Here is a 13620-nt window from a genome sequence, read left to right on the forward strand (position 1 = left end):
ATCCTCCTCCTGATATCGCAGTGAGGAGTTTAGGAGACAATAAGTCTGTTTGCAACAACTTTGAGGACCTTGTTTTAGCACAACGATGAACCTGTTTAAAGCGGGAGGAAGAATCTGGCGGAGTGTTTGGATTTGTTGACAAACAGCCATTCATTATGATATCTGGAAGGTGCCTTTGTTTGGATCGGCGCTCAATCCCAGTCGCCGATGCCGGTCTGGACCCCATATGTGTTTTTTTTGGGGATGTTTGTCATCGACACATTGCTCAGAGGCAGGAATGGTGAGAAAGTATGTCGTCACATATGTTGTTAACTAACTTCAAGTTGTTTTTGCAACTTTTTTTTTTTCCAAAGAAACTTCTAAAAGAATTTCTCACAGAGGCATTTTTCCGGTTAAATGAAATGTTGTGTAACAGCACTGGGATTAAAAACATTTTTTTTTAAATTTAAATTAGTGGTTTTGATGAAAAATCAAAGGTTCATCAAAGCTCTCAAAGACCATGAATGTGTTTCTGCACAGAATGGTGGAGGCATCCATCCAACCGTCGAGGCATTTCACTCAGACATGTCAAACTTTGGGGAATCACCAAAATATTTGGGAGTCATCATATGGGGACCACGAATATTTGTACCAAATTTAAAGGCAAGCCACCCAGACGTTGCTGGGATACATTGTAAAGGAATGTAACATGCTATCCCTTATTATGAAAAATTCAGTTCCTTCAATTCCTTTTTTTTAGTATAAAGCAAGTCTCCGAAATGAGCACCAGCCTAGCAACCAGCCTAGCAACCAGCTGCAGTTGAACAATAAGGGCAGGTAACTAATGTTATATAATTAAAAGATCATCTTTTGTTCTTTTTATTTCATATTATGATGGAGGATATACTTCATGTTATATTCCAGCGTGTTTTTATGTCTCATCTGCACACGTTGATGCGGAGCTAATAATCAAACCCTGCATGCCTCTATTCTATCTTTATAACTACATTACCATTGTTTAGCTAACATCCAGCTGAGATACAATCTCCCTCTCCCTCTCTCTCTCTCTCTCTCTTTTCAGTAGTTGAGAAAGTCTGCTCAATAACTTCAGCGCTATATATTTGATTTAAAGAAAGGTTGCCTTGTTATAAAATCACACTGTTATTTTTAAAAAAGCAACATGTGGAGGGTTGGATTCACAAATTTTTTTCTGATGGTATATAGTGCATGTAAACAGAACAGGGAAAATGCACTAATTCATTATTTGTTGTTCCACTGTGAAGCCGGTAATGAGAAAGGAAAAAGAAGGTTTTACAGACTGGAGTGTGCCAGTGGAATGTATAATAAGGGATGTAGAAGTTAAAATCTTCCACAAGGACCATGTTTTCTGTTTGAGGATACAAGTTCAGATCTATTTAACAGAACAACCAAAATCTATCTTCATATGTTCCAATCCCCTTTCTTCCTGCTCGTACCAACCTGTTTGAAACAATGATATCATGACATCTATCCATCCAATCAATCTGCAACTTTTAGGAATAATGAGGTGTGTGTGGAGCCACATTCTAATCCCGCCCACTTTTTAGTCCAATCAAATACAAAGGATTTCATTTAAATCCCTCTCGTAACTACTCCACTCAAATATTCTGTTTACTCAGCTCAGGGTCAGGACTTTGACTTAACTTGACAGATGGTCGAGAATTTCACAACTTTGTGAAAAAAAATACTTGAAAACTGTTTGTTGGAAGTTAAGACTTTTTCAACTTGAGCTCACTGACATTTAACTTAAACAACGAGTCTTTCGGGAGTCTTTTTTTTTTTTTTTTTTTACCTCTGCTCAGCTGCAGCTCCATCTCCTCGCTCTCATCTTCTCTTCCACTTAAATATCTGTGTCTGAGATCTTCCGCCTCGCCTCCCGCCCGCGTGTTGCCGTACACTACATCTTCATTACGAGACGGAGCCACGCTGTGCTCCTCCTCTCTTAACCGGAGACCTATTAGGGGTTTCCCTTTTCATTTATTGATTAATACATCATCAAGTGGAGCTCCAGCTGCGGCGCAGGCAACAACAGAGTTTCCCCTGGTGTCTGCAGCCTTCGTCCGGGCTTCCCACTTAAGATTCAGGACTCGCCTCGCCTGTTAGACAATGATTGTATTATTCTATTTTTTTTTTTTTTTGTCCTTGCCACTAGCGGGAGAGTGGCAGCATTTTCCTCATGGATTATATGGAAGTTTAATGGAAAAGCAAAAACTCCCAATCGTGTAAATTACCAGGCTTCTCACCATGTTGGTGGGTTTGGGGGGCGCGGACGTATCTGCAGCTTAACCCGTTTTACGGGCATATGAGAGGATTTTTAACCTCCTTTTAGTCATAAAGCACCTTGCTTTTTCCTTATCAAAGGCGCAGCGCTGTGGAAGCGCTGGATGTAACATCAAAGCACAAAGTATTCCCCACGAACCTCCGCAAAATCAGTCTCACCACAAACAAGCAGGCAGAGAGAATGGGATCAGTGTGGCTGTGGAGAGAGGGAGGGAGAGAGGGAGGCGAGAGGGGGAGAGAAAAAGAAAGTGGAGCTTTGTAGGAGAAGCTTTGTGCGGCTCTTTCCTCCCTCGCTGTCAGGCCGCAGAACATTAAAGTGGAGGAGAGGAATTTGCATTCTCTAAATCGCTTCTTTCTCTCCCCTCCTGAGCTCGCCGCATGCTGACTGTCATGCACGTGCGCTCTCACATGCACGCTCACTCGCATCACTCGTGGCTTCGCTGCCATGACGTCTGCCATGACCACATTAGACTTGACTTGAAAGTTGAAAGTCAGTAAGGGAGATGTGTGTTTTTTATAGACGACAGTGAGCCGGTGGAAATGTAGGCTTCAAGGAAGGAGAGGAGCTGTAATCACGCTGAATTTTTTTGTTAAAATGTCAAACATGATTGCCAGAGAAAAACATAATTCTGAGCCTTTTTTCACTCAAGAAGTCTTGAACATTTTATCAAAAACACGATGATACCTGATAAAATGTTAACACATGTAAAACAAAAAGTTTCGTTCAAGAAGAAAACCAAAAAAAACAACTTTTCAATGTGTGTGTGTGTGTGTGCGCGTGTGTGATTCACGTCATAGACACATGGGGAAACACACATCCTCAGGAGGGGCAGGGCTCAGACTGCTGGAGAAGGAGGGGTCGTCATGACAACACGACACTCCCAGGCAAAGTCCCGCCTCTTTTAAGTTCAAACCAGAAGCACCGCATGTCTCTCAGGTTCTAAATCTGGCAGGAAGGCAGGGCTTGGAGGAACAAGACCGTTCACAGCAGAGGCTTCAAAAAAAAAAAAAAGAAAGTGGGAGACAGCCGGGTCACAGGAGTCCACCACGCGTCCAGGAAACAGCTCACAGCTCAGGGTCTCGGCCAAAAGAGGCGGGGAGAGCGGTTTGTTATTGGAAAAGCTGACAAGGGAGCGAGGCAGCAGGGAGGGGAGAGAAAGAAAGAGGTGGCTGCCTGACTTTGACTTTGGTCAGTGAGGGCCTCATACAGCTTCTTAGCAGCAACTCAATCCCATTTTTGATATCTGCCTGAAGCGCCTCGATCCTGAGCGGAGCCCGCCGGGAAGCCCAGGTCTGAAGGGGGAAGAGGGGGAAGCAAAGAGAGGAATTAAAGGAGGGAACAGGAAGGAAAAGAAAGAAAAGAAAGCATGGTAAGTTTTTGCTCTCGCTGCCTCGTTTCAGCTGCTCATTAATTGTGGCTGTGGTGGGCGGGGAGGTGGGCCGAGCTTTGAGCGCCGCTCACATTATTCCTCCCAAAACGTGGAGCAAATTAAAGCTGCAGACCCTGAGTTTGCAGTTTTCTTTAATCAACTTTGTTTTTTCTCTCTCTCTGTTTCTTCTCTCTTTGTGCTTGACGGCCCTGGAAAGAAAGCAGCCATTAGAACCACTTTACAAAATGCAGAGCCTCCGAGACTAAAGCATTTAAATGAATGTTTTTGTTGTTAACCGAAAAGTTGGGAGGAGAAACGAGGCTCTTGAACTTTTTCTTTTTTGTTTCCTTTCAGAAATGAAATTGGAAAATAAAGTGATTTCCAAGGCTGTTTGCACTAAATCCCCCCCCCCCCCCCCCCTCACGTCTACAACCGTTGTGTATAGAGAACAGGAGGAGAGGGGTGGGTGGGCTGACCAGCCGACTTCCCCATATCAGTCCCGGCAACACATTTGGTTTCAATTACTTTGTTTCCCTCGGGAACAAGCTGCTATAAATAAGTAACAAGAAGCTGAGTGTGGACAGACTGCAGCCTACTGTCGGGGGTTCGGCTGGGGGGGAGGAGGAGGGGGCGCATGCCTCAACACTGACTCTGGATCTGCTGTTAGGTGGAGGAATGAGTGGCTGGCTCAGTTGTGGTGAAGGATGTGTGTGTGTGTGTCGTGTTTAGTTCCAGTCTCTCTGCGTAGCTCAGTGAGTTGAATTACTTTATTTATTTTTTTGGTTTTGAGGCAGTTTGAAGTAATGTCTGTTGAAACGTGTCTCAAGTGTACGATGTCTGAATTCTAGCACAAAACCAAAACACCGATACATCTATGGAATCCTAACTAGTTTATCCACAAAGCCCTTTTTTTATTTAACAAAAAAAAGCTTTTGGCAGCAACACAATAGGTGCAACTGAATAGAATCCTCTAAATGTTCTGGATCTGTCTGATGCAAAATTACCGAGATTACAGGTATTACTAGACGTCTGATGAGACTCAAGTCTTTGATTGCAAGTCTGAGTCTCAATGTTTGTGTGGAAGATGTTAGTTGTCAAGGTCAGACGATGGTAAAAGCAGCTCTGCACTTTCTTTTTAGAGTCGTGAGGCAAAATCATGAAACGCCAAACTCTCAACTCCTAATTTTCTTTTTTCATCAGAGTCTCAAGTATCTCAATCATCTTGTTAATCATGAACAGTATTAGGGCCACTGTAGGAAAAAAAAACAGAACTGGGAAAAAAAGTTGCAAATCTGCGACTTTATTACGATGCTAACAACCGGCATCTATGCTAGCTGACTTCCCGTAAATGTACGCATTTATTTTTCACAACGCTTCGTTAAGGTCTTTAGGGAGATGATGTTGATGCTTATTGTTGGTTGAATTTATATGAGACCAAATTATCAGGTGTTTATTTATCAGGTGATGCTAGCGGTAGCTTTCACTTGTCATAACGGAAGTAAACAAGTTGCTTGACCGGATGTTTGCTGTTGCTATGACAACAAGTGGCTTTTTTCTGATAATATTGCCCACCTTTCTCGGCTACTTTGTTGTTGTTTTTTAGCCCTAATACGCCATCGTAGGAATCAGTGAATGTTTCTTATTTCTTGGGAATTTTATGGTTGTTTTTTAAAAATATGCTAAAGTTTGTTCATCCATTTGGAGCTCCCGTTAAAAGCAAAGCAGTCAACTGTTCCATCATAAAATTCCCTTTCTCAGCAACACGAGTACTTTGAAAGTGGGTTGTTTTCCCAGTTTGATGGAAAGTTGGGATTCCCAACGTGGTCGCTGGATAAATCTGAGGGGAACTATAAGAAAGTAAGAATTATAAGTAGGAAAACATTTGCCATGCAGTCAGACAAGTTCCATTTTTACTGAGAAACAAAGAGATTAGCAGCAGCCAGGCTCTTGTTTCTACACTGAGTATATTTGTCTGAATTTTCTTCTTCATCTCCCCCCACTTTGACGCCGGCATGTAACACAGCCCACCTGCTCCAGGACACACAGCAGCTGTTGCCACACACACACACACACACATACACACACACACACACACACACACACACACAGTTATATTGGGAACAGAGTCCGAGCTCCAAATACCCGCTGACCTACCAGCCCCCCGACCCTCCGTCTCTGTCTCTTTATGGGCTTTTTTTACTGCAGCTACCAACTGCATACCGTCCACCCAAGTCTGGCCGCCACTCACTCAGACATAATATCAACTTATTAACAAGCAGGGCGTTTTTACCCAGAGACATAAACCCTGCAGGAACATGTTTACTGGCACGGTGAATGCATATTCGCTCGTTAAGGCTCGGTGTCGCAAATGTTCCCGGTTTTGAAAGAAACATCATTGTGAAGATGTTATTTATCACTTGGATTTTATGCTTTCACAATATGCTGATTACCATATTTCACAGTACAGAAAAATAAGAAAATGTTTCACAAAAAAGAAACCTCACACGAGTTGCTGATTGTAGCCAAAAAACACAAAATCATTAAACGGGGACAGATTGTTGTCATAGTTACCTCCCCATAGTAGCAGCAAAGGTCTAAGGAAGGCAATGTTACACTCTTTTGATTTCTTATACATGCATGCTCCCCAGAGGATGGATCATACTGACTCTGACACTTCCTCTATTGGCACTTCCTCTATAATTTGGTCACTTTTGCTGTTTTTTAGCAGTGAAAAGCTTCTCCTTCAGTTTGTTAAATCCCTGAAATACTGTATAATTATGACCGTTTAAAGGTTTCACACACATTCTTTTAAAATTAATTTCTATCATCATTGTTAAAGTTGAAAAAAATGCACAATTAAATTCATAACCTTAGATTTGAGGGATAAACTTAATATTTTACTATTTAAATAAGCTGAAAATCATACGCTGTAAGAATACAGTAATCCTGTGTAAGGAAAGAAAGAAGATAAATCTTGGTTTTACTTTCTTTTGGTATGTTGGTTTTAATTATACGCAGGCAGCAACTGTGGTAATTGCACACATCGTTTTAACTTTGAGTTGTTGTGACTTTAAATAACATTTTTAAAAACTGCATCGTCTGTAAAGATTGGCTTTTTTTGGTTTTACTCTCCTGGTCAATATTTAACATCTACCCAGCAGCGAGGTTTCCACTGCTCCACTGAACGGGAGGGAAACTGCAATTATAAGAATTCCTTCAATGTTCCTCTAAATCATTATCTTCAGGATAAAACTGCTTCACCCTTGTTGTGAAAGAAATATTGTGCTTTTGAACGTCAGAGAAAAGAGAGAAAGAGACAGCAGGAAGTTTAAGGAATCCACTAACATCACAACATGTTGCTCACAATGAAAATAGTTTTTTTTATAACATCAGCCAGCTTTATTAATCATGTAAAACACACCAGCTGTGCGGCGTAGTGCGGCTGCACCACGGAGACAGACGGCACAGTGGGAACATGAATATGCCCGTCCCTTTAGTGAATGTTATACTGCTCTTCTGAGAGATAATAAGCTGGTTTATCTTTGACACGCAGCTGGTTTTCGGGCTCACACAGACGTTTTTTTGTACGTTGACAGTGTTTTTGAGTTTTTAACCCGTCATTTACCTTCACCACCATATTTTCCCTCTGAGAACTTGATTTCTGTCCAAATATGTACGTTCAATGCCTTTACACTTTTTCCTGCGATGAATTTGCAACTCAATATGTATTTTCAACCTGTTGTTTCTCATGAATACTTTCACAAATAATGGGAATATCCAAGATGTTCTCATTCAACTCTTCGACGAGGCGTCAAATAATGCAGCTTCACAGGAAGTTAGCTTAACCACATAGGTTGAGGGAAACCTTGTGGTCGATGTGAACTTACGGCTCACATGACTGTCATTACAGACGTGACAAAATGTCAATGTTGACCTTAAGTTGAGCACGGGACATTAACAGCGGTCTCCTGGGTGAAAGTCCTGTGTTTGTTTGAGCCTTCTACCCCTACGTGGACTGTCACTTGATCTGACCGTAATGCTACCAACTAAAGGCAGTTATACTATGAAATATACTCCCTCCGTCCTGACCTTTCAAAATAAAAGACCTGGACCTCATATTTGCAGGCGAGTAGTTTGCATGTTTGTGTCGTTTATTCATCCAGTGTGTAAATGTATTTACCTATGAGTCAGCATTTCCACTTTATAAAGGGTGCAGGTTCACATGTCACTGACCGAAAAGGTTTCAGAGGAAAACAGCTGCTGTCTGAGGTACAATATTTGCTTTAGTGTAGTCAGAGACCTGCTGGATAAATGATGAGATTTTTTTAATTCTCTGTCCATGAATTATTTCTACAGAGCCCGGCAGGTATTAGAGGTCGACTTTCATTTTGACTGTTTGCTTACATTTTATATCCCACAGTGATTCTGGTGTTATTTTTAAATAATTCATATCATATCCAATAGTCCCTATACTGGTAATGAAGCTGCTACTAAATGTAACCCACATGTAGAGTTTTTACTGCAGTCTGTCCCGTCTGTAGGATTAGCATCAGCTTTGTTAAGTGTGCAGACTTTGAGCGTAGGAGTGGATGGTGATTATTTCTACACACATTAAGCCGAACCATATGATACCTGCCTACAGAGTTATATACAGCACCTCTGACTATGAAACGGACCCCATGTGGGTCTGATCAAGGACGCCGTTCATCTTCAGAGCAGCTTTTAAGCCAGTATGGCTGCCCGTAGACGGCACTATATTTAACAGCTGGCAACACGCCTTGAGGACTCATACCTCAGTTTTCCTGCAACCATAAAAAGCACCCGAGTCTGGAAAAATTGTTAAGAATGACTCATCAGACCTTTTCATATTTTGCACAACTCTGAAATACATCTTTGCTTGTTGAGGATGGACCGACGCCGTGTCTAGAGATTAGTGTTGCTAGGGAGACCAGCGGTGTCAAACTGTCAGTTAGTCTTGCAAAAAAAGAAACACAGCCAGTAGAAATAAACCTAATAGGAATACTTAGTACTTTTTTTCCACTTAAGTAAAGAAGTTGAATCACAAGTGTCTGTACTTCTACTAGAGTAAAGGATGTCGGTACTTCTACTTGAGTAGGACGTCTGTACTTCTACTTGAGTAGGACGTCTGTACTTCTACTTGAGTATAGGATGTCTGTACTTCTACTAGAGTATAGGATGTCGGTACTTCTACTTGAGTATAGGATGTCTGTACTTCTACTAGAGTATAGGATGTCGGTACTTCTACTAGAGTATAGGATGTCGGTACTTCTACTTGAGTAGGATGTCTGTACTTCTACTTGAGTAGGACATCTGTACTTCTACTTGAGTAGGACGTCTGTACTTCTACCTGAGTATAGGACGTCTGTACTTCTACTTGAGTATAGGATGTCGGTACTTCTACTTGAGTATAGGATGTCTGTACTTCTACTAGAGTATAGGATGTCGGTACTTCTACTTGAGTAGGATGTCTGTACTTCTACTTGAGTAGGACATCTGTACTTCTACTTGAGTAGGACGTCTGTACTTCTACCTGAGTATAGGACGTCTGTACTTCTACTTGAGTATAGGACGTCTGTACTTCTACCTGACTATAGAACACCTGTACTTCTACCTGAGTATGACATCTGTACTTCTACCTGAGTATAGGACATCTGTACTGCTACTTGAGTATAGGACGTCTGTACTTCTACCTGACTATAGAACACCTGTACATCTACCTGAGTATAAGACGTCTGTACTTCTACCTGAGTATAGGACATCTGTACTGCTACTTGAGTATAGGACGTCTGTACTTCTACCTGACTATAGAACACCTGTACTTCTACCTGAGTATAAGACGTCTGTACTTCTACCTGAGTATAGGACGTCTGTACTTCTACCTGAGTATAGGAAACCTGTGCTTCTACCTGAGTATAAGACGTCTGTACTTCTACCTGAGTATAAGACGTCTGTACTTCTACCTGGGTATAGGACGTCTGTACTTCTACCTGAGTATAGAACTTTTGTACTTGCGATACTTCTGGCATGGATGCTGCAAAAGCATCAGTCAGAGCCGAGATGCCTCTTCATTGAAGGAAGAGCAGAGAATAACACCAAAGGCTTATTTGAATGGAAAAGCTGTTTTTTGCTTTTCTCCATGCTGGCTTCATTATGCGTTTGATTGACAGATGGTTCCTAAAAATCACCTGCCAAGCACTTTTTTGAAAGTGTCTAACGAACCGTCTGGTGCGTCGGGTGAGGCTTCCACCTCCAACGGGCCCAGAAACAGTCAATGCACCTCGAAAAAAGGACAACTTTTTTGACGATTTGAGAAATAACCTGCTTTAAAATGTGAGTCGTAATGGCATTCAGTGAACTGTGGGGGATTTATTTTACAGATAAAGTCATCTCCCATGTGGAGTTTCTATTATTTTTATCCAACCCCCCTGCAGACAGATGCATAGATAGAGCTGCCGGGGGGTCCTGGGAGGAAAATTGAATGGCAGATGAGTGAGGGGAGGAGGTGAAAAGAGGGAGAGAAGTGAGACGGCAGAGGAGAGGAAGAGGAGAGGGGGATTTGCTGAGTGAGTGATAATTTGAGGATTAGACTTTGAAGCAGGAATCGAGTTGTGCCGAGCCAACCTCTTCCCACATCCGCTTGGCACGCCGCTGCAAAGTCATTTCCATGGAAATTATGACCCAACACACACACACACACACACACCTTGTTTGTGGCTATTTCGCCGTAGGGTAAATAGCACCTAAACCCTCGAAAGCAGGGCCATTAAAAAAAAAAAGAACAGGCGCAGGGATTCCGCAATTACACCCATGATATATCGGTGTGTTTTTCTCGATTCCCCTTTTCTGTGTTTTTTGCTCGCCGTTTAATGAGCGTCTGTAAAACCGACCGGACACCTGGGGGTCCGTCCATTAAAGTCTTTTCAGTATTTATTTTCTTCTAAAGTGTGATCCAGCCATCAGGCGGGTCAGTTAAGAGGGAAAGTTCTTACTTACTGTGATGGACTGGCTTTTTCACATCATCGCAGCCTCTTCAGACTTTTGGCCACACTGAGACAGGAACACTGGTGTGATTAGATGCTGCTCATCAATCAGCGTGCCTCCAAAGTAAACCAATACAAAAGGGAGTAAATAGATTCCGAGAGTTGGAAACTTAGTTCTTCTTCTCCACTTGTTCCTCACTTTGTTCAGGTGTTCATCATTTCATCATTAAATGGGGCTTCATCTGCGTTATTTTTAGAGAAATCGCTTTTTTTTATCACCTCGCTGATTGTGCTCAGTGTGAGTTCTGTGATTGGAACCACGGATTTGAAACATTAAAATAATTAATCCCACAAAAGGAAATCTCTCTCTTTAAAAAAAAAAAAGGCCCAATCAGCCTCTCACACTCTCGCAACTGAGGGCTACAATATTTTACAACCGGGAACATCTTGTATTCTTTTTTTTCCCCATTTTCCCCACAAAATAGTTCTTCGTGAGACAAATAAGAACTGAGAAGATTGGATTGGTTGCTCACGGTGTGAATATGAAGTCAGGGTTTGGCTTCAAAGTTTGAGCAGCAGTCTGTTTAGTTGTTGTTCCAACAAAAGTTTTTGCTGTTAAATTAATTCCTCTAAAAAATGTCCTCTATGCTTTTAAACTGCTTTAAAACTCTTTGACTTTGTAGGTTATTTGTGTCATGTTATGTTCTGAGTCCACTTCCTGTGACGTCTCCTTTTCCTGTCTTCCTTCCAGAGGACAAACTACATAGGTGCTTTTCTCTCTTGCTCTCTGTCTAGAAGGAAAACATCCTCCTTAAACCTTTTAAACGCAGGTAAAAAATGTCATATTTCTATATATTTCTGGGCTGCTTTTGTCATTGTTGGTGCACTTCTTTATTTCTGTAGATAATTGGGCTCCTGAAGGAGATACCGTGTTGAGATACGGCATCCTGCACGGCTGACGGCCAAATCTGATAAAAGAAAACTTTGTTTGTTTGTTTGCAAAGAAAATCAAGTTCACACAGTCGCTTTACTTTTCTGTTTACGTGACTTTGAGGCTGATTATAGCAACCGTGTAGTATGAAGACGGATTCCACGAGTCGTGTTAATTAGCAGGGAGGTGGTCATGAAGTGTTGTTTGTGGGGGAGTTTGTCGTCTCTGATGGGTGAGTTCAGTGTCTCAGTAGTTATTCTTTTCTGTGTGTTTCTGTTCATTTGTATGTTTTCAGTTCTCGTGAAGCCTCGGATCCATTACCTACAGATTCTAAACACAGGTACAGATTTTATGCCTCTGGGAGTATTATGTTTTCAGGTTGTCCGTACCATTGTTCTTGTTGGTCAAGGACACTATGACCTCACAATTCACATTTTTTAATAATTCACATATTATTATGCTAATTATGAATATTTCACACAAATCTCACGCAAAACTAGGATAAAACGATGACATTTTGGACGTGGATGTGAACTTGACTGCTGGAGGCACACATCCATGAGGCTGTGGTTCTGCTTTCATCTTCATACACGACACCTTCATTGTCATAGTTGCGGCTAAAAAGAAACGTTGATTTCATGATTGCGATGGAACCAAGCGACAACCAAAGAAATGATGCCAATGCCGAAGTGCCAAAAACTACCCTTGTTCAAATGGTCACTTGAGTCAATCCCCATGGACCTCCACGTCAAAAGCCTAGCTCCAAGTAATTCCCCTCCTTTTTATTCTACTCAAATGTATATAATAAATCAAATTAAGGCTTGCAGTTATGCATAATTGAGGGTGTAGACTCTTTGAGTGACAGGCGGATGCCGTCTCAGGTTGCTAGCTGCTAGCTGTCTTGTCTGCCGGGTAACCCGAACCCACCTCAGCTCCACCAATGATCTACCTCTTGGCCCGCTATAATAAATAGGCTCCGTTTTTTGATGCAACATGGCGCCGGCAAGAGCCACCCACTCCGGTGAAAACCTAGAAACCAATGGGTTTGTTTGATACAGCCTTTACGGATGAGTTAGCATGAGAATTACCCAACGTGAACATACTTCCATGTGATACCGCCACACAGAAGCCATAGAGAGCTGGTTGAGATGATGGTTGAGTGGTGGATGTGCAGACTGCAGACCATAGTTCTCGTCCCACATGTGGTTTTAGGCTTAAGATCCTGTTTTTTCATCTCGCTTCTGCCGTTTCCAGTATTTAACCCGGACTAAGTTGTTTCAGCCTCAAGGTCACGGTCTCTTTGTCTCCAGAACACACAGATATCTCTTCCTCTCCTCCTCCATCCTTTTTTGTTAATATTCTGCGAGTTCTTTCTCTCAGTTTATCTCCCTGCGTCTCTTCCACTTTTGTCTCTCATTTCTCTGTTTTTCTCTCCCTGTATACTTATCTGCCTTTTCTTTTTTTTTTTAACTCCATCACATCCCAGAGAGAGTACAGCATGACCGATTGGCACTTACCATAAAAATTGTTGTTCTAAATAGTCACTCCCAAACAGCGGCGCTGTGCATACCAATGAATGTTCAGTCTGCACCAGAGGAGATGGACAACTGCAGCCCGGCACCGATCATGACGATGCCGTGGATGGAGTCCAGCGTGCCGGGAAAAAAAGTCCACAGACGTTTACCGGAAACCACGTTTGAAGTGCAGAGATGTAAAACAAACCCGCCATCGGTCAGCTCGTGACTTGACGGCCGAGGAAATGAATGCAAAGAGGTTCAGACCAGAAATTAAATTAAATGTGAGAAATCATGACACGCAGACGAGGAGGAGCAGCCATTAGGGAGGTTGACTGCTTTTGTGCTCCAAATACACATTTAGTATCGTGGGTTCCACCATCACCAGTCTGTAGTAGAGATGTAGGATAGGATGCATCCATCAGCACATTGCCATGAAGAGCTTGAAACTCCACTTCGGGCGGGTGGGACAGGAGGGTGGACGAATCAAACAAACAGGAGTCAAG

General features: G+C 42.2%; 1 protein-coding gene across 3 annotated transcripts in view; it reads left to right on the top strand.

The window, feature by feature from the left end:
* sgcd (sarcoglycan, delta (dystrophin-associated glycoprotein)) overlaps positions 1–13620 on the top strand; it is a 228802-nt gene that overhangs the window by 116520 nt on the left and 98662 nt on the right. The window contains exon 1 of one of the 3 annotated variants that reach the window (XM_084029166.1): positions 3426–3668. The exons of the other annotated variants lie outside the window; for them this stretch is intronic. Coding sequence (XP_083885292.1) covers positions 3666–3668 — 3 coding nt within the window. The 5' untranslated portion in view covers positions 3426–3665. Of the gene's footprint in view, positions 1–3425; positions 3669–13620 lie in introns of those variants that run through there. 3 annotated transcript variants of the gene reach the window in all.

Source organism: Eutrigla gurnardus, assembly GCF_963514095.1.
Source record: "Eutrigla gurnardus genome assembly, chromosome: 15".
Lineage (NCBI taxonomy): Eukaryota > Metazoa > Chordata > Actinopteri > Perciformes > Triglidae > Eutrigla > Eutrigla gurnardus.